Source organism: Haliaeetus leucocephalus, unplaced genomic scaffold, assembly GCF_000737465.1.
Source record: "Haliaeetus leucocephalus isolate CR32 unplaced genomic scaffold, Haliaeetus_leucocephalus-4.0 Scaffold295, whole genome shotgun sequence".
Classification (NCBI taxonomy): Eukaryota; Metazoa; Chordata; class Aves; order Accipitriformes; family Accipitridae; genus Haliaeetus; species Haliaeetus leucocephalus.
This window is the reverse complement of record NW_010972731.1, coordinates 8,947,934-8,968,583: the sequence shown is the minus strand read 5'-3', so window position 1 is coordinate 8,968,583 and position 20,650 is coordinate 8,947,934. Positions and strand designations below refer to the sequence as shown.

The following is a 20,650-nucleotide window of genomic DNA, read 5'->3' as shown; positions in this document are numbered from 1 at the left end:
CAGTGGAGCAACATGCGTAGATCCAGCCACCCCCAAGGGCCATGCAGTAATGTTCAGTGAATAAAATGAACCAAGCAGGTCTTGGAAAGCTCTTGCATCTTCAAAAGCCAAAGTTCAGTTCTCAGCCCCTCTCTGCCCCCACAGCTTGAGTATGATTATTTAAAAGAGGTTGTTAATCGGAGTTAAGTGCAGGAAGGAGAGACAGAGGCAAGAGGCAGTGGCAAGCAGAGACCCGACTGCTCAGAACAGCCTTTAATAAGCTAACAGGAGGCGAGCAGGCAGTGTAACAAGGATGCTCCCCAACTGAAGCGTCAGGATTTTTGTTCCCAAGTGCCTGTTTCCTTCTAAGCTTGCTCTGCGTGTGTGTGAGTGTGACTTGATGCGTGTGACTTACCAAGTGCTTCTTCTAATCAAAGAGGAGCAGAAACAGGATAAGACAACTGCCCTACTTCTTTCCTTCATTTGAAGTACGGAGAGCAGCTCTGGAACCCACAGTTGTTTCTTGAAAAGCCAAACACCTCCGCGAAGGCCCATGTGCGTGGTGGCACCACTGACAGCTTTCAAGCAATCATAGTTCTCATCGCAGCATTTATTTGTACAAACTATAGCAACACTCACAGGGTTCCTTCATTGTCCCAGCTAAAGTACTGCATATACATGAACTTAGCTGCAGCCAGAATTACCAGTCATGGAGCTATACCCCCGACAGCAATAAACTTGACTTGCAGCCCTAGCCAATAAATACTCCTGAATGTATATTTCTGTATTTGTAGTCACCAAGAGATGGTTTCTTATTTATTGTCTTAAGTCTCACAAAGATGCAACAGTATCAAGCTGCTTAAATAAAAAAACCTATCCATTAGTTTAAAAGGGAGAGGGAGGGACTTCTTATGTAAGTGCTTTTTTAAAAAAAAGGAACAGATGATTGTGACCAATATGCCAACTGTTACTGTCTGGTCAGCATTTCACTGCAAACAAAAATATCGTATTTTGTAACTGTGGGGATGTTTCTTAAAAAATGACAAGGTCAAATAAAAGATGACTGCTATGACCTGGCTCTGGTGCTTCTGTTACGCTCACTCCAGCCTGTTCACTGCTACCAGCGAGAGCTCAGCAAAGGCACAGGGGCAAAGCAGCGCTACTCAGAGCTAGTCCACAGACATTCCTCCCCACCCCATTGTTATTCTCTTTGTCTGTGACTGGAGTTTTAATTAAGGTCTCCTGCAGAACTACAGGATGGTTTCTTAAATCAGCCAGCCTATTAGGGCAGCTCTGGGCTGTAATTAACAACATCAGCTTGTCAGTGAAGGGCCTGCCGTCAATGTAAAGGAGGCTCAACCAAGGCAGAGTATGGCACAAGGGCTCGCTCAGCCCCAGGGTGCTGCTGCACAAACACAGCAAGCTGCTCTGGCTCACCTGCGGTGGGAAATGCCAGCAGAAAAGCCCTTCCCGTTGCAGAGGTTACCTGAAGCTGAACCAGAGGGAACATCCCCAGCACAGGGACTGGAACACAGCCAGGTATCACACCATGTCCAGAACTTGGAGGTGTAGCTGGTAGTTACTGAAATATGAGCCATATGGATCAGAAAACTGAAAGGGGAAAGAAGGAAGGAATTTAAATTATTATGAAACACAGTTTGAATCTTCCCAGGCCAGCAAGAACCCACTGATCATACAAATATTTTATTTCCTTTACGACTTATAAACACTCAAAACACAACATACACTTAGAGTTCCCAAACAGCCCTGCACAAGCTAGTAGCATCACTTTTGTCCCCTCGCCTGTCACTTCACAGTTCCATGTGCAGATTGCACTTGTCTTCATCTCCACTGCAAGGGCGCTGCTGTTACCTGTTACCAAAAAGCCACACTTCCCATTTATTGACAATGCAGGAGATAAAGTACTCACAGTATAGTCCAGCTTACATGGTTTCTCCCAGTTGGGTAGTGTAGTGTCTGATGACCATCTTACCACAAGATGGGCTACATAATCCCATTCCACCTGTACATGCCTGCACTGAAAGGACCGCCTGTTAACCACTTCAACAGCCGAGGTCCCAGGAGAGAGACTGTCACTATGCGTTAGTGCAACAGGCAAAACTCATTCAGAGATGATGCCCCAAAACATGTCAACAGTCTTTCAAAACAGGATTTACAGGGTGCACAGAGAAGGACAAGAGTTACCCCCAGCATCGCTGCAACTAGTGGAAAATCTGCAGCTGAACCTAGAAGCCAGGGCTGGCCTCTGGCTAAATCCTTGCAGTCAGCCTGGTGGGTCAGACTGTTCATCACAAGTAATTCGTGGCCCAGCTCTCTGCCATTCTGCTGCTCCAGTGAGTGGCATCCACCTCTGTGGTTTGTGTTAGTTCTGGTAGCAAAATCATTTCTGCTGAATGAGGGAGGGTTTGCTGTGAATCTCTTAAAATGGAGACAAATCCTTGGGAATTTAAGCAGCACATTTGACAGGTCACTTGAGAACACAAATTAACTCTTACCAGGAGCTGGCAGCAGAACAAGTCTGAGAGCCTGAAGAGTTGAGTGCTGAGAGGCACCGAGGCCTGGAGAGGAGCTGGGATTCCACGGTGCTTAGAAATAGTAACTGGATTCTCAGTACTTCATATTTCATTCCCAATAAAGTGGTCAAAATTCTCACAATTCCTGCACCTTCCAACTACATGATGCACTGCAGAACATCATACTTTGTCTGCTTCTACCAGACGCTGGTGTAGAAGGAATCCCAAGAAAGGTTCTGCAAGAAAGATCCCATCAAGAGATGGAAGCCTTGAAATAGCTCAAACCAAATAAAAACAAAACACATAGAATTGGTCCTCTCAGAGCATCTGCTGGGGATACAGTGTCCTCATCAGACAACAGTGGCAGGCTGAGGCAGTGAAACATTCAAGGCTCCTGGTACGGTTCCATGCCGAGTCCACATGCAAGCAGCACAGCCACACTGTGCCTGCCAAACCCTTCTCCTGTATGTCCATGCAGCCGCACGGAGTCAGCACGCAGGTAAAACGCTTTCGCTGCCTTGTCTGTCCCAGAGCAGACACGCCGACCCGCTGGGATCTACACAAACTCTGTGAAGTCATCCACTGAGGAGATCAGCCGCTTCCTCTGTCCAGTCTCATAGGTGGGTGGAGGGTCCTGAGGGATCTGGGGAGGGGGCTTTGTCGGAGCAGATGGATGCATCTGCAGGGGAAGGCCAGGAGTCTGGTACTGGGTTTCTTCACGCAGCTGAAAGTCAAACAAGAACAGATGAGCTCCATTCTCTCTGAAACTCTTTTCACTCTTCATTTGGGCAGGGCAGGACAGGTTACTCAGGACAGCTTGTCCTATCATCCCTATCACAGTGCCACGTGGGTGCAGCTCTGTGTCCAGGTATAAGGGTTCCCAAACCCCTTGCTGCCAGGGAAGCTGTTTGGAAGCTGTTTGGAAATCCAGACCTACATAGCTACACTTAGCATTCCCACAAGAGCTGGATTCTAACCTTCATACACATACTCCTCTTATTCAGCAAGTTTTGATAGCTGATTTTTTGTGCCTTATTTGTAATAAGGTTCTAAGATAAAGCCCAGTTCTAAACACTTAGACAGACAGCTTTACTTACCCGGTGCCTTAGTCTCTTGATATGACGTAGCCTTGCAATCCATTTGGATGGGTAGGTGTCAGTAGGGTTTGATCGACTGTGATGAACCTGGGAAGCCATCTAATTTGGGAAGGGTGGGGAGAAGCAGGGAAAGAGGGGAGGCACATTAATATAACCATGACAATAAAATTAATAGAATGTTTCAGTACAGTTTGACAGCAACTGAAATACAGCTCTGTTATAACTGTTCACGTGCTAACTCTGACTTAAAGGTTGACAGCAATAACGGAAGCAGAAAACATATTTATTTGCTTTAGCAAGCCCTACTCATTTCCTTGGAAGCTGGTGATGGACCAAGACACCAGCTGAAAGACAGAAGGTCTCTGGGAGCTCAGGAGTACTCACGTTAGCATGCAAGGCCATCTGACGGGCTACAAATGGCAGGTTCTTATCAGAGATGATCTTAGCGACACTCGTGTCTACGAGACCCTCCATGTCTTTGTTTGAAAGGAAGAAGAAAAAAAATTATTGTAAGACAGTTAAGAACAAGCCAAAGGTTGCCAGTTACTAAACAGATAAGTAATATAAACCTGAGGAGTTGCATCACAGAATCTCAGAAGCTCGCATCGAGCTCTACAGCTCCAACTGTAACAGAACTTGCACTGCAACTTAACACAACTGGCTCTCAAATTCTGGCTGCTCCATAAAGGTTTTGAGGAGAGCCTGCTGGGCTCTTTATCACATGAACCAAAGTGTGAGCAAAAAACACCCCAGAAGTGCCCCTTTGGCAAGAGGAAAGCAAACACCCCTGCAGATCACTGCACCAGCACTGCTGAACTTCCATGGACCCATGATCAGTTTCCAAGTATCGGGTCCTGCAGTGCTGGGAAGGACAGCAGAGGCCAAAGCCACAGGGACCTCCACCTCATATCTCCTCCAGTATTCTCAAGCAATCGTTGGAAGGACCTGCTCTACTCTGCTGGCACTTTGCCCTAAGCTTGAAGACAGTATGAGAGGTACAATGGGGAAGATACCTTTTGTCTTGGGGAAGATACATGAATAGGACATATCCAGACATAACTGGGCAGCAAACTGGTTTCAGAGAGTTTCTCCTGGAAGTTTTTACTTTTGAAACACAAAAACACTGCAAAGTGAAAGCAGTTATGCACCACTGATACAGGAAAGACTGAGAACAAAGGCTGGAGAGATTCCTACCTTTCCGACACTGCAGCGTCACCAGGTTACAGTCATAGTCAAGTGGTGTGATGATAACGTGCACAAAATTGAACTGACCCTAATGAGAAAACAATAAAATAGTCATATACATTTTACTGGCAGCCATTGTAGTTCTTGTGAATGCCATAAACTAACACATGTGAACCCACCAAGGCATATAACCTCCATTCATGATCTCAACACTGCTAAGATAACACACATGAGATTAAGGTTTTACAAACAGCCACATGCCTCTTTTATGACACACCCGCAAGTAAAATCTTGTACCTTTATTGTTCCCAGTTTAAAGTCTTCTCCAGAATCATTGTAAACGATAGAAACAAAATCATTCCCAAGGTGCCTTTTCTTGTCACAGCGATATTTATCCAAATCCTTTGTGGGCATCAGAGTAGCAATGTGGAAAATGGCTGAAGAGGAAACAGAAAAATCCTTAGGTTGGCCTGGGAAAGCAGTGCTGCAAGCAGCAATGATCAACATGTAGCACTCGTCTCGACGACAAAGTAGTACCAGCACCCCAATAATAAAAAATATGAGTTGTGCTCCCTCATTAGGTTTGTCCCCATTTGTGACAGCTGAATCCAGTCCCACTGGATTGCTCCAATGGTACCGGGAGCATGGAGTGCAGAGGCCAGCAAAAAGGCAGCCTCTGAAAGCTCTGCTCTTGCCAGTTTTTAGGTACTCCCCTGCAGAGTCTTCTCTAGCGCCAGGCTCAGCAAAGTGAATTAAAGGCCTGGCTTTCAGCATGCGCCTGATGTATACTAGAAGAAGTGTCCTCATCAAGCTGGGGTAGCTATCTATCTGTTCATAGAAAATGAACAGGGGACTGCAGAGTGCTTCTGGGTATTTCTCCCATGACCACAGTAGCATGGCAAGTAGAATCTGGTTTGAGGAGGAAGAGTTAAATAGCTTAAACCAGGACTTCCCCTAATTGAGCTGAACTGGACTAAGTATGATGATTGGGATGCACACAGGTGTACGAAAAATTTTGGGAAGTTCATCATAGCTTGTTGGATCCTGAACAATATCTGCACAGCTTGATGCTGCAGGAGCTGGGTGATGCTGCAGGAGCTGGGTAATGCTACAGTTCAATTAGCAATGACCACAGTAATGGCAACCCTCCTGCTTTCAATACTGTTCTACAGAGAAATGATTAGCAGAGTTTTGACATGTACACACTACCCTCAATTAACAGGCTTCATAGCAGCTCAAGAACAAATAGCTTATTCTACAAACCTCTACACCAAACCATATTAACCTTTAATAGAGCAGACTATTTTAAAAGTAAGTAGTGTGATTTTTTTTTTTTCTTAAATAAGGCAGGTATGCAACTCTCCCAAACTTTAACACATGGCTTGCAGAGATACCAGAGAGAGAAGGGGATGAGAACAGAACCCCAGGTCATTTTTACTACATCCCTGTAAAGGAAACAGTTTGTAGAAGGCAGGTCAGTCTTAAGATAAGAAGAGACTATCCTTCCAACTTCTGGAGCCACCTTACCTTGCATAATGTCATCATGCCAACAGTAGGTAAACTGTCCATCCTCCCCACACACATCCAGGCCACCAAGGTAGATTTTATCTGGCTGACAGTCTTTGAGCTCAATGAGCTTCCCTAACCCAGTCAGGAACTCTGTATAGCGGTAGGATCCATGCTCATTTGACAGAATTGCGATTTCGTTGTTGCTCTAGGAAATAAGAACATGGGAGTCCCACACTGAATGCTAAGAGCACTCAATCAGCATGAGTGATTAGGTTATTACCTTCCTAGAAGGGCTTCCCGCGGGCATGGATTTTTAGTGCAAGAAACTAAAGAAAAGCAAGGCAACTGCAGGAGCAGGACAAATCTCAGAGCTGGAGTGGTGCCTGGGCTTCTGTTGAGATGTAACTATTAAAGGATTAATGCATCTACACACAACTCACCTGGCCTTCTCCAACATAGAGCACTGCAATCTTGTGTGTGTCGTAAGAAGGAATTTGATCCAGGAGCTGCACTGATCTTTCAAACGTCTACAATCAAAACATTGGTCACATCTTTAAAAACTTATCTCCACACACCCACTGCCCTCCCTGAAACCCTTCAGAACAATGACAGCACAAAGTAAGCACAGATTCCTGACCTTCGCTAGTGTCTTCCTTAATGAATGCTGCCCTACTCTGTTCTGCAAGGGCACAGTGCATCCTCAGTCCAAGGTACAGAGCAGTGCTATATGGCATCTGTCACCACACTTTCTTGGTTTTATACTTCAGATGAGATTAGTCTGGCAAACTGCATGGGTTAGATGCACTTGCCATGACAAATTACATCGTATCTTCATTTAAACTTCAGGCATGAAAAATTATCACGTCTCTTGCTCTGAAGAACATTTTTAGCACCTCATCTCACCTAGGCTCCCTACTGCCCAACCACCCAAACCTAAAGTGAGGGGAAACTATCAGCAGGTCTGCGGTGCTCAGTTCACAAGAACCCTGTTCCAGCACTACTTCTCCAGGAAGTTTATGATTAATTTCTCATATGACCACAGAAAGCTTCTTGGCCACTCCCAATTATACGCAGGGCTGACAGGTTTGTCTAGTGACATTCTGCCAATATCACCTAATGCACCATTTTCATCCTGCACTCCTACCAGCAAAAAACAAAACTCCACAAATCATCCTGCCTTCTGGCTGGGATTCTGAAACAGCACCAGCAAAATATCCCAATATCTTAAATTCAATCCAGAACCATAAAGTGGGAGCCACCAGGATTGGGGTACAGAAAATCTCCCATCTGTGGCACTGTTGGTAGGAAACACCTTTAAATTGCACCAAGCCAGACATTCATTACTATCATTTTATGTTAAAAAAAAAAAGAGGTTAGAAACATTAACAAGAATAAAAAAAAATACTTGCCTACCTCATTTGGCAACAAAAGGGGCTTGTTGTTTTCATCGCCAAAGAATGGGGAGTGGTACAACTGTAAAAACACAAAGCTAAGGGGGGGGGGGGGGGAAAGACCCATTTTCAAAAAAAATAATACAATTTTGATATGTTGTATGTAAGAACGTTATGTACAGAATAAAAGGAGCAATTAAAATGCTAACAGAGTATTACTCATCTTCTAGAGACACTTTAGGTGCCTAGACTACCTGCAGTTTGTAATAGACCCCTGTCATAAAAAACAATGGTTATGTCAAACAGTGGAAGCTGCACAAATTCCCCGTTCAAAAGGCAATCTTTATGCAGAATGGAGGAGTAGGAATGCACTCCAACCTCACAGCTATGGGGGGTATTTCTAGGCTAGCAGAGAAATTATTTTACAGACATTTGCACTTTACCTGCCCTCAATAAGATGAAGATTGTCTCATAATGCAATTTTGGGCAACTACCAATATCTAAAGTTCAAAAGGCAACTATTATAACCCCTTCTTTTCCTTCTTCTTAGCATTTTGCACATTATATTTCTTGAACTGCAAGACTAGCAATTCATCCTGTTCACAACAAAATTAACTCTACGTGACCTGCATTCAAGCCACATGTGCATTTAGACCCTAAATTGGGATAGATTAAGAACACAAGGAAACTATTTATCTATTTCTTTCACCACTTGAGTCCCATTTCCCAAATCACAAAGTTAATTTGGTGGTAGTGGGTTCAACATGTTGGTATTAGCTCCTGCAAAAACAGGTAATTAATCTTTGTTTTTAATGAGATACTGTTTTGTAGATCCCACAAAACCAGCAGACCACTTTGAACGAATCCAGCCGTGGCTGCAGCAATTCTGAGCTCACCATTTCTAGCTTCAGATAAGCCCCTCCACCCACCTTGGGTTTATTCCGGGTACTTTCTCAGCATTGGAGGCTGCTGTTCTGCTTTTGAAGGCATCTCTTTCAATCCTTTTTCCCCTCCTTGATGGGGCTGAGTCAGAGATAGTGTATCCCCGGGGCCGGTGCCCAGAGGGAGAGCGAGGCGAGGTGACAGGACTGGTGCCATCCAACCCGCCTGACCCAGTCACTCTGGCATCCTCCCCCTTGCCCAGCCAACTGCCCAGCCCTTCCCCTTCCAGGTTCCCAGACTGGGATTTTGATTTCACTTCTGTGCTCAGCCTCCTTGTTACTTCTCTGCCGTTTGCATCTTTGAGGACCTCCTGCAGTGTCTGTAGCTCGGGAGAAGAACTCGACTTGCTGAGCGGCTGGGATGGCTGGAAGGAAAGCTCCTCCAGTGTTCGGCCATCCTCTGATGGGAGGACTCTCCCAATGGGAATTCCACCCTCCACCAGGTCTTCCGACTTCAGAGATTTTTCTTCTTGGCTGGAGGTTGAGGAGGACTTAAAGAGGGAGAAACAAAGATGAACAGTTTTCCTGATATGCAAAATAAAAGCTGACAACAGTAACGCTCGAGGCACCCCCTGACACTTCCAGTGAAAGATGAGCAGAAAGGTGCCAAGTACAAAGCAATGCAGATCGAGGACCCTGCAGAAAACAGGTATTTACTGCTGCTGCTTTGCATGCAGTCCCTCACAAGCCATCCAAACTCTCAATCATGACTGCATGTGCATTTTGGTATCATTAGCGAGTTCTTTCAGAGGACACCAAGAGGGACTCTTCTGAGCACAGACAATTCTCCTGTGTGTCTACAGATGGGGCTGTCATACAGGACAGAACTGGATAACCTGTTTCTTCTTACCCTGCTATAAGACTCCTGGGGTTTACCAAACCTTTCCTCGCTCAGGACTTGTTCAGAACATGAAGTCTCAATGTCTTCACTCTCTGGAGACCCAGCTGGGGACTCAGTTTCCTTTAGCTCCATTTCCAACGGGGTCCCTTCCTCCAGCACCACCGCTGATTCTATTGAGACACAAGGCAGAAGAACTGAAGTCTGTAGAGAGGTACAGACCGGCAGGCCCCCATCCTCTCCTCTGAAGTACCAGCCTTTTCCCTACGGGATTTCAATGGAAGGCCATATTGAATGAGTGCTCTGGTTCTTTGATTTCTTGTCATGTCAGACTTGCTCCTGGTTCCCCTTTTGTATAAAATAACTGATCACCTTACCCTCACAGCAAAGAGCTGCGTCTGCTTTGGTCAAAATAAGTGCAGTTGTTTCCAATTGTTACTGATGAACGAGCAGGGGACAGAATGAGGAAATGGGACCTTGTACATCAATGCTCGGTTATCAGGACAGACAGGAACTACAGAGATGTAAGAAAGTACAAGACTGGCATTAAAAGTTTATCATTATCCAGGCAATGATGACATCAGTTCTATGCAAGTGTGCAAAAAAGTAAGTTTTTCTTGTATTGAAATGCAATGCTCCTGTGCCTTGTAGTGGCCTAGAAGGAGATAAGAAATTTTACTAGGAGCCATTTACTTGCAGTTTGGCAGTTTTCCTAGTATGTCTCAGTAGAAGTAAAACAATTCAGCCCTAGACTTATGAAAGGACAAGAGAGCAAGAGTAATACATGCGCTGCAGCAATACTGGGAAACCTGCATGTGGCATCTGATCAGACAAACAGTTAATGAAACCACACTGTCAAGAAAGCTCCTTGGAAGCCCTGCCTACAGTGGAGGAGGTTATCACAGCATTTAACTTTGTCTCTACTCCAGGCAGTGACCCTGACCACGGGGATGAGTCTGACCAAAGGCTCCTCTTGGCCTTGATTTTTTGTCCTGAGGAAAAGGCTGGAGAACAGGAGGCTTCCCATTACGCACACAAGGGACTGGAAGACCAATCTGAAAGGCCAAGATTTGTTTTCCAAAGTAAAATAATAAAAAAAAAAATTGGCACACACAAAAAATAAAGAAAATCAGCAAAATTAAAAATAAAAATAATAATAATAATAATAATAAAAAAAAATCACTAAAGCAGCTTTTCCTGGATTGATTTCAGCTCGCAGGACCAAAGTTATTTCAAAGAAGCAATTAAGAGTTAGCATTGCACACACATACCTTCTAAAAAACAAAACAAAACAAAAAACCCAAAACAACGTGCTGATCTGGTTAGCTGTCCAAGCCAGAACACACCTGCATATATCCAGTGTTTCCAAGCTTCCCTAGCTTTTACACTACTGCCAAGATTGCTGGTGTTTTTAAATAATGCGAGCACTCACTAATTATTCTTTAGGTGGGAAGAGAATAATAGGAGCAGAGAGGAGAAGTACAGAAAAATATTTTACTGCAGCATCTTTGTGTTGCTTTAAGAGGCCTACGTCAACAACAACCAGCAGTTAAGAATACCCTGCTGCTCTACAGAGAATTTTCCAGTGAAGGAAAGAAGGCAGAAAGACATTTCAACCCTCTAATTAAAATCACAAAGCACTGCAGATTATCAAAGCAATGCAGGTGTTGTGCTCATAAGGTATGCAATTTGATCTCCACTTCATTTAATTACAAAGTCAATTTTACTGAAGCGGAGGAAGATTTTACACTACTATAGAGCCTCCAGAAAGCTAGAATTTAGCAGATTTCCCCCTGAAATTTATTTCTTCGTTTTTTTATGTAAAAAGCTTTTAACGAGCATCCGTTGTAACATCAAACTTTATATGTATATCAGATATATATATCAGCTCCTTTAACCTTTTCTCTGTCCAATTCTGACAGATTCCTGTGGGCTGAGTAGCATGGGACTTCATTTCAGGCTAGCTTGTCCTGTAGCATACTATGCTATTCTCAAAAGTGGGAGCTTTTACATTTAGCAGAACACAAAGCCAATTGTAAAATGAAGCTGAAAATAAATAATTCAATTAATCAAGCCACTCAGACATTTTGACAGGTCATTTAACACGGTGCTTCATGACTCACAATCCACCCCAGCTAAAACAAAAGTTGCTTTAAGAACTTGTCTGCACTTGCAAATGTTGGATCTGGCTTGGACTTCTTCATGCTAGTCAAGATCCCATTTGTTGAGAGTAATGAGACTGGGTACAGACAGGAGACATGGAAGGGGAAAATGAAGTATGAGGGATACATTTTCTATGAATCAGAGGTGTTCTTCTATGGCAATACTTTTTTTTTTTTTTTTTCCTTAAAGATATATAAATATACCTGCCCAGGATATGCTCCTGTGCAACTTCCCTTGACAACTGGACTGGTACATGGAAGAGAAAGAGGCCACTGCAAAGGGAAATCAAGTGAGCAGCTACATCAAAAGGAAGGAGAGACTATATAAAAAAAAAAAAATTAAAAAGCACAGAGTTTAAAATGTAACCAAGAGCCTATTTTAAAATAAATACATAAATAAATAAAAACAAAGGAAAGAACAAGCTGGGATAAGCTCACTAGATGCCAAAGGGATACTTTAAGGGTACAAGGTCTCAACATGTGTAAGGAGGCATAAACGCATTCAAACAATGCAGGCTCGAACTGCTCTCTTTGAAGAATGCATCTTTGAGTTTTAGAAACAGAAAATTCCTTAGTGATGTCCTAGCACACACAGGAAACCAGTCTGAGCTTTTCCTGAGCTACACACTTTTGGCAAAAGATAATTTTTAAACCCACAGAAGAGTCTGAAGAGTAGAAATATGGATAAAGATTCACATAGTTTTAACCTCTAAAGAGGAAGAACATGCATATGACAGTCTAACAGCAAAACTTCTTCAAAACATTCATTCACCAGCCAGCTCCAGCAAGTCTACTGTAGAAGTTGTGTTAACAAGAATGTGGCCAAAATTATTTTCTCAGTCTACCACAGGAGTTGCATTCAGGTCAGTGCTTCTTTCAACTAATCAGTTAGCACCTAATACCACAAATTTGTAGGAGTCAATAAAAGTTCATGGATAAGAATTTAATTTTTTTTTTTTAATAGGTGATAATTTGATTTTTACTCTAATTTTGAGTTTACACATTCTGAAATCCTAAAATCATATCCTGCCCTGTTTAAGACAAACCTGAAAACTAGCATTTTTACCAGTTTCCAAAAAATCCATACCATTGATGCCACCTTCCCAGAAAAGCCTTGTCTGCTATTACCACTGCTCAGTTTTGACAGTGCTAGCAGTGCCAAGAGCCTCAGTGTTAGATGTTGTTGATAAGAGCTCTGAGCAGGGATTACATAAAGCTTTAAAAAGTTCATCTGTTGGTCAACACTAACCTCCCAACATTAAGAGCTCTTTTGGAGTGAACTAGCACCAAACTAAATATAGTGAAAAGTCCTGGCCACTATAAAGCCATCAAAAGCAACTCAAGTGATTCAACTGCACCAGTCTGCAGGCTAAACAGTCCTTTTATGAGGTGAATATATCTGCAGCCAACAGGATTTGCATTCTGCTATCTCATGCTCTAAAAGATGGTGGCAATTAACTGACCCTGGCTGGCAATGTTTGTAATCGGCCATTCTCCCAGGAACTTAGTGCTCTTAGTGTCCAACACGAACTCCCATACTGAAGACAAATGGAAATGGAAACACTGCATGGGAAGATTCATCCACATGTGGGATGCCCAGATCAGCCCCAAAACAAGTGGAAGAGGGAAAAGGTCCATGACTTTGTACATTTTCATTTGGGAAACAGTTAGCATGAAACACATTACTCCTCCAAAGAAGCTCCATTACTCCTCTCTTTCTTCTTTTTAAGAAAGAGAGGTACTTTTCCAGTGGAACATCAGAGGCAAGGAGGAAGGGAATTTTTCACTGCAAACTTCCAGGGACAAGAACTGATTCCCCTTCTCATTGCTATGTTATCCCTCATGCTACTAACTTTACTGTTCTAGAAGACTTGCAGTCACTTCAACAGACTTTAAATAGGCTAGTGACAGCTATCTGGACACACTACTAGCTTGACATCTCTCACCTGTGTTGGAACGCTGGAGAAGTGATGGTTTGGCTGTGCCGGTGGCCAAGCTGGAGGAGGGGACAGAGAGGGATTTATACAGAGCCGTTTCTCTGTGTTCTTTAAAACGCTCTGCAGCCATGAGTGCATTAGAGAGCTCTTGCAGGGGCATATTATTAATATCCGAAGAAAATGGACTGAGCGGGTTCTCCAGACTCATTAGCCAGCTTGTGTTACCTGGTAAGACAAAATTAGGGAACAGTATTAAGTACTTCCAACTCCAGAAAGTTTACAACTCACATCGAAAAAAACACAAATTGTTTTGGATTTTGCAAGTAAAAATCAAAACAAACCAAGTTCTCAGTTCTCCTGACATCTGGCAGAATCACTTGATTAATTTCCTATTTTCAGTAAGTAGCTCCCAGTGCTCTGTACTGCACCCCAAGCTCTTCAAAAACCATCCTTGGTAACTCAGTACTACAGCAGATTCCCCAAAGGAATCCAAAACACTCAGGTATTTTAATTAATGATACCAGGTCAGTTATTTTCTCATGAAGCAACTTTCAGCTGAAATAGACAATTCCCTGTTAATGTTGTTGTCCTGGTTTCAGCTGGGATGTAGTTAACTGTCTTCCTAGTAGCTGGTACAGTGCTATGTTTTGAGTTCAGTATGTGAAGAATGTTGATAACACTGATGTTTTCAGTTGTTGCTCAGTAGTGTTTAGACTATAGTCAAGGATTTTTCAGCTTCTCATGCCCAGCCAGGGCACCTGACCCAAACTGGCCAACAGTATATTCCATACCATGTGACGTCCCATCTAGTTTAGGAACTGGGGAGTGGGGGGAGGGATTCGCCGCTCGGGAACTGGCTGGGGGTCGGTCGGCGGGGGGGGAGCGATTGGCCCGCGCATCATTTGTACATTTCAATCCTTTTATTACTACTGTTGTCATTTTATTAGTGTTATCATTATCATTATTAGTTTCTTCTTTTCTGTTCTATTAAATCGTTCTTATCTCAACCCAGGAGTTTTACTTCTTTTCCTGATTTTCTCCCCCATCCCACTGGATGGGGGGGGAGTGTGTGAGCGGCTGCGTGGTGCTTAGTTGCTGGCTGGGGTTAAACCACGACAGTTGTGTAACATACCAGTATTCAAGAATTTTGACCTTGAACATGTCATTACTTCTACCCTAGCAGCAGACACAACTATACAGCTGCTCTAGCCATAAGCCTCATTCATCTCAAATCTAGCATGGTAAGCTAAAACACAACACAGACAGATTTTCAAGAAAGACCACAGAGCAGTGTCAAAATGGGAAATGCAAAGTAGGGTTGATATTATCTAGCTCTATTTCTGTAACAGTACTTAATACACAAATTTAAGTCCTTGCTTCAATCTTTTCACAGGTCTTTTGTAGATTTAAAACACTAAAGAGTGATTTCAAAGAATCAAGTATCAGGTGTATTAGTTTCAAGAGGCAGTAAGCAATAAAGAGATCCATTTGCAACTAAATATGAATTTTTCTTCATCCAGGCTCTGGTTTCTTAGCAAGTCAAAAGACCTCACTCCACACTCAGGTCAAGATACCTGTGGGTCTGCGCACCAGGATTTCTGCCCATCCCTGTGTCAGCAGTGGAACATACGCAGCTAAGTTTGCTTTTTCTTTCTGCAGAGGTGTCTGTGGAGCAGGATTAGTCTTCTCTGATCGAGATGCTGGAGCAGGAGGACCCTGTGTCCCTTGGGAAGCTGAGCCACTGGGAAAATGGGAGGCTGAGCTGTCTAAGGCACCAACACGTAAGGCATGACCACCTAGCAAGACAGACACAAAATAGAAAGGAGAGCCATGCTTAACACTAAAAATATCTCAGAAGTAGTAAGTCTTTTAAGCTCCTCTAGCAGCTGCGCGCACAATATTGGGAACCTAAGAGAACTTTACCTTACATGTATTTCTTATAAGCCATGAGGTTGGATAAACATAGGTGATTCTCACTGCAAGTGCTCACCACTTAACCAATCACCAGAGCTTTCCTGCAAAGAGAGGCAAGCAGGAGGAGCACCACCACTCCTGAGGCCAACAGCTGCTGCTACTCGCCCTCTATTAAATACCAGACAAGTCCAGATTCTCAAATTATTTTAGACACAGGTCTCTTCAGTAGGCGCTCGGACACTTAAGCCTGCGACATGGACCCAGAAATGGCAGTAAAACTCCAGGATAGTAATTTACCAGACATGGATCGGACTCTGTTGCGAGAGCTTCTGCAAACCTGCTGCCCAGCTTGAGATTCCAGTTTTGCTGGAGCTTCTTTAGTTTGTCTCACTTGCAAAACAGGGTCTGAGCTGTGGAAAAAGAAGATATTCATGATACTGAGAGAGGAATTAGTCATGCTGGACAACTAAGACATTCCTCTTCTGGTAAAAGGAAAACCTAAAAAGGTGCACTGTAACAGTGATTTAAGTGACTTTGTTAGGTGGAAGTTCCTAGAAACAGGAGCAAAAATTACCTTGATTCTGTGCTGCTTTGGAGGTCTCCAGAGTCTAGGCCAAGCAAGGACCTTGTCCCTGTTCCAACACTTGTAGTGATGGTCACCAGCTTGTTACCAACCAGCCACGTCTTTGTCCTTCCTCCAGCTAACAGAAACTCACCCACAGGAGACCTAGAAACACATTCATGATGAACACAGCTCTCAGATTGCAGAGCACAGAGCCTACACAGGTGGCTTATTCCATATAACTATGCAGGAGGTACTGCCTGCTTTCCTTCTTAATACAGCATTTTTAATGTACCCTCTGGTCATCAACATACACATTATCCATCAGGATAAGGGATGAGCTGAATTTAGTATCAATTGATAGTAGTGCTACTGGACACATATCACAGAGCAGTCTAGTTCAATCCTGGACACACATCACAGAGAAGAAGGGAACGAGCCTTTTCTGAGCTATGTGTCTCCTTCTGGGAAGGGCTAGCAAGAAAAGTAAATGCCCTCCATTTGAAGCCAGCTGGCACAACACTCTGTTCTGTAGTAAAGACTCTGATTATCCAGCAAGGACATGGAGCAAAGCACTGCTCACAGACAGCATGCCTTCAAGGCATCTCCTTCTGGACAGTTCAAGGCTGAGGCAAAGGCTGATTGGCTCCAATGGACTTCTCTCATCTAACCTCATATTTAGCCAAGCCAGATTTTATCTACGAGGAATGGCTTCAGAGCCTGGGCCTGCCAGAATCTCAAATGTGTCATGGTAATTTTCCACTAATAAAGTGAAATATGAACCTCAAACAAAAACATCTCTCCCGTGGTCACTGACTGACCCCTACCTCTTAGGCACGGCAGTGAAGTTTGAAAAGACGTATCGAGCCATCATATCCAGACAGGTCTCGGTGAGTTCCAGGTGGAGATTTTTTAAGTTGTCATCAGCCTGAGCCATTGAATTTTCATCTGCAGAGCCCAGGCTTGAACTAGTGATGGATGTTTGTATCCGACTAGAAGAGAATGTTTCCAACTGACAGATCACATTGCAAAATGTTTGTCCCTGTCACCCGAAAGACAGTGTGATGCAGAACACCTGCGATACATGCATGTGCCAGATCAGAGAGGTGGCCAGATATTAAACCCAGGACATAATAAAAATATTTTTGGATCAGCCTCATGTTGTGCTTTGTAGATTGTCATTGGAGAAAGTGTATTTTCTGTCTCAAGACAGAAACATTTAAATGTCCATCAACTGACTAGGTCAGGCCAGTGCTCTCTGATGTTGGGTGGCCCATGGGCAAGTGCACCAAGCAAATAGTGAGTGGCAGCACCATGCTTTGAGTTCACCAACCTATAGTAAGGGCAAGCGTCCCGTGACCTGCACAGTTACCCAGGCAACATGTTGCCCATGAGCCATAAATAGGTGCATTCTAGACTTAACTTTATAATCCTGTGGTTTGCTTTTTTCTCTGTTGCACCCCCTTCATATATTGATTTTTTCCTCCAAATTCAATAGCTATATAAAACCTAATTTAACTTGAAACAGAAAAAAATTGCACTCTGAACAGGAAATTGGCACAAGAACAAAGAGCAACTCTGCCTACAAATCAGCCAAGTTAGCAATGCAATTTAAAACAATTGCTGTAACAGGCTGGATTGCAATATTTTATAAAGACAACTCCTTATGCCATCATAACACAAACTAAGCTGAAGTACAGCCAAATTTTTTATAACGTGGCAACTTCTTTGGCATCATTCAGTGTAATTATCTGAACTTTCAGTTGCTACCATTTACACATAAATACAAGAAAATCACCTAATAGATTAATGGGGATATGAGAGAATGAAGTGCCAGAATTGTATTCACCATTCAGTCACTTCAGTGTCTTTCCCACAAATACCATATAGTTATAGTCAAAAATAAAACCACAGAAAATAAAATTCCACTGACAGCAATCCTTACAGATTAAGGCACAAATCTTCAGGTTCAGCTTTTAAACCAACATGTTATAGACAGCAGTTTAACACTCAAGGTAAGTGATCCAGAAATACGTTTTAAAAACTAGCATAAATTGTTTCATCTTTCATGTGAGCAAATCAATGTCTGCAGTCAAAACTTGTTTGCTTTATTCGTGAAAGCAATAGCTTCATATGGGCTGAGTATACATTTCACTGCCCTACAGAAAGACAAAACAGGGTTTTCACGGCATCATACTTTAGACCAGAATACTTCTGTCAGCAAACTTTGCCTCAAAGAACAAAGCCTAAACTGAGGCCAGAACTATTCCTCATAGTTTGGGAGGAGGGCCTGTACATAAGTTTGCAGAGTATCAAAAGCCTCTCCTGGGGCAAGTCACTGCTTAGAAGGCTGAAGTTTTAGTGAGTTTTAACCAGGACTCTCACTTGCACAGAATGCAACCTTTTTCTTTTTTTTTTTAAGTGTTTTTTTGTTTGTTTTTCCCCCCCTTCACCATCCTTACTTTGAAAATATACATTTTTGTTGCTAAAGCATCAGAGAATAGGGCAAAGTAACCATATGCAACATAGGTGTGATGTGACAACCCAATAGCTGGCGTTGGGAAGCCATGAGATATCCATGATACTTTCCCAAAACCTTTGACTGTGGCTAAGGCCATATTCTTATTGCGTAACAAAGTCATGCAAGCATCCCACATGCAAATCCACCCTGTTTCCACCCACCCGTGCAGTAAAATTTCCAAGCGCTGAGTTGCTCTTGGATTCTCCCCATTTAAAGTGCCTCTACCTGCGGACCACATGTTCAGACACACTGATGCTGCGGGATCGGAAGGCATCAACTGCAGAGGATTCTTTCAGCTCTTTCACTGGAGGAGAGTTATTCAAGCCTTGCTTTGCATTTTTGGCTAGTCTTAAACTACTAGGTGGAGAAGCACCAAGCCCCAAAAGAGGTCACAGGAAGGGAGGAAATCATTGTAGGGATGTAGGTTGAAAGGTCACAGGTCACAGGGTCAATATTGGGGGATCCCGGAGGGTGATGTAAAATAAAACAAATGCCAAAAAAGGAAAACAAAAATTAAAATGTACAAACAAGCAGAGCTGAAAGCATTAAAAAGACAAACCACATTTTGAAAACAAGATTTTAAACGTGCTACAAAACAAATGAAATTAGTACAAGTTAAAACAAAAAACTGATTGAAATGATAGTTGGAATACTGCGCTGTTAAACAAAGGCAAGAGCACCTGAATGCTAATTTGGCACAAATTTCTGAAGTCTGAGAAGTTCTGTGCAGTTCAACCACCTCTTGTGTTGCCCCAACTCACCGCTTCAGCATGGCTAAAAACCTGACTACTTCCACAGAGACCAGATCCTAAAATGCTTTACCGGTACCAGGTAGCAGCACATTTTTCTAAGAGACACAGGAATACATCAGCCATTTCTACCTGTTAGGCCCAGCCCAAATCTGAGCTTCTACCCCGAATCACAAAAACACCCAGGGCCAGTCAGAGGTGCCCCTTCGCTCAGCTTGAGACACTGGGGGAGACTCAGCCCATCTATATGAGATTGATCCTTCTCACGCTGCACAGACGGAAGGGCAAAAAGACAAACATCCTCTTGGCTGTTGCTGACTGCATCATGCTTTTCTGTCAAACAAGCTATCTTATTTCACATGGCTCAAGGTAACCCACTTGACTTTCGACTGGAACAGAGGAAGATAAGCCTTTATGCTGTCAGGTGCCAACCACACGTGGGAGATGACAGCAGTTCACATCTAGGAGGCACTTTAATTAGTCACAGCTGAGATACATGCCTGGCTCAATACTAATTTGGACATAACAGTTGGTCCAGCAGTTCACGTCCCCATATATAAAATGGGGATACCAATTTAACTCTTCTGGCTCTTTCTAAACGTGATTTATTTGCTATCCTCCTTTCAGTGAATTATTACATTTCAGATAGCCATCTGGAGGGATCAGAATTTCTTTGTCCTCCTTCTCTCAACAAACTCTGACAGATCACTTTTGGCCACAGCTGGAGATGTGACTGCACAGAGCAAAGGCTCATACTTTGAGATAATCACCTACACCAACATCGTGCCATTCAGCAACCTTGGGAACTGTTGGGATCTTGATCTCTTGGAACACCCAGCACCTCAGCTAGGGCACAGAAATGCTTATTCTTTGGGCTCAAGGAGTGAAAACTAAGCACACAAGCTTCTCAAGCAAGGAAACAGACATGTGCTCAAAGCTATTTCCCCTCTCACTTGGCCAGAATCCAAGCTCAGACAGACTCAGAAGCAGTAGCATCCTGTCATTCTGGTGTTTCGGGTTGCTGCCTGAGTACAGCCCACACTCCTTAGCAGAGACTTTTGTGGAAAGTGATCCAGCAGCACTAGCAAAAGCCTTTAGCTACAGTAGTATTCCAACCTGGTAGAATTTAACAGGTTTTTGGAAAAAAGATTAGTTGAAATTCTAATTTGAGAGACGAGTGTCAAAAGGCTTCTCTTCCAAGTTTCTGAATGAAAGAGGAGGAGATGGGAGGGAGAGATGAAACACAAAACAGGGTTTACAGCTATAGCATTAGGGCAGGGATGGTGTTTCTTCATTGCAAGATACTCATTGAGCCTTGCAGTTAAAGTAGA

At 43.2% G+C, this 20,650-nt stretch overlaps 1 protein-coding gene across 8 annotated transcripts in view; it reads right to left on the bottom strand.

Annotated features, from left to right (window-relative positions):
* Positions 1–1,535: 1,535 nt before the first annotated feature.
* The window catches only part of TSC2 (tuberous sclerosis 2), a 35,022-nt gene continuing 15,907 nt past the window's right edge, over positions 1,536–20,650 (bottom strand). For 2 of the 8 annotated variants that reach the window (XM_010570469.1, XM_010570473.1), the window contains 17 exons: positions 18,796–18,927; positions 16,877–17,041; positions 16,062–16,214; positions 15,785–15,897; positions 15,148–15,369; positions 13,583–13,798; positions 11,841–11,909; positions 9,487–9,647; positions 8,625–9,127; positions 7,718–7,793; positions 6,745–6,831; positions 6,323–6,509; positions 5,093–5,232; positions 4,805–4,883; positions 3,995–4,086; positions 3,611–3,709; positions 1,683–3,237 (listed from right to left, as the gene is read on the bottom strand). In XM_010570469.1, coding sequence (XP_010568771.1) covers positions 3,070–3,237; positions 3,611–3,709; positions 3,995–4,086; positions 4,805–4,883; positions 5,093–5,232; positions 6,323–6,509; positions 6,745–6,831; positions 7,718–7,793; positions 8,625–9,127; positions 9,487–9,647; positions 11,841–11,909; positions 13,583–13,798; positions 15,148–15,369; positions 15,785–15,897; positions 16,062–16,214; positions 16,877–17,041; positions 18,796–18,927 — 2,662 coding nt within the window. In that variant the 3' untranslated portion in view covers positions 1,683–3,069. Of the gene's footprint in view, positions 1,562–1,682; positions 3,238–3,610; positions 3,710–3,994; positions 4,087–4,804; positions 4,884–5,092; positions 5,233–6,322; positions 6,510–6,744; positions 6,832–7,717; positions 7,794–8,624; positions 9,128–9,486; positions 9,648–11,840; positions 11,910–13,582; positions 13,799–15,147; positions 15,370–15,784; positions 15,898–16,061; positions 16,215–16,876; positions 17,042–18,795; positions 18,928–20,650 lie in introns of those variants that run through there. The other 6 variants (XR_774544.1, XM_010570470.1, XM_010570471.1 and 3 more) reach the window with 6 other exon arrangements.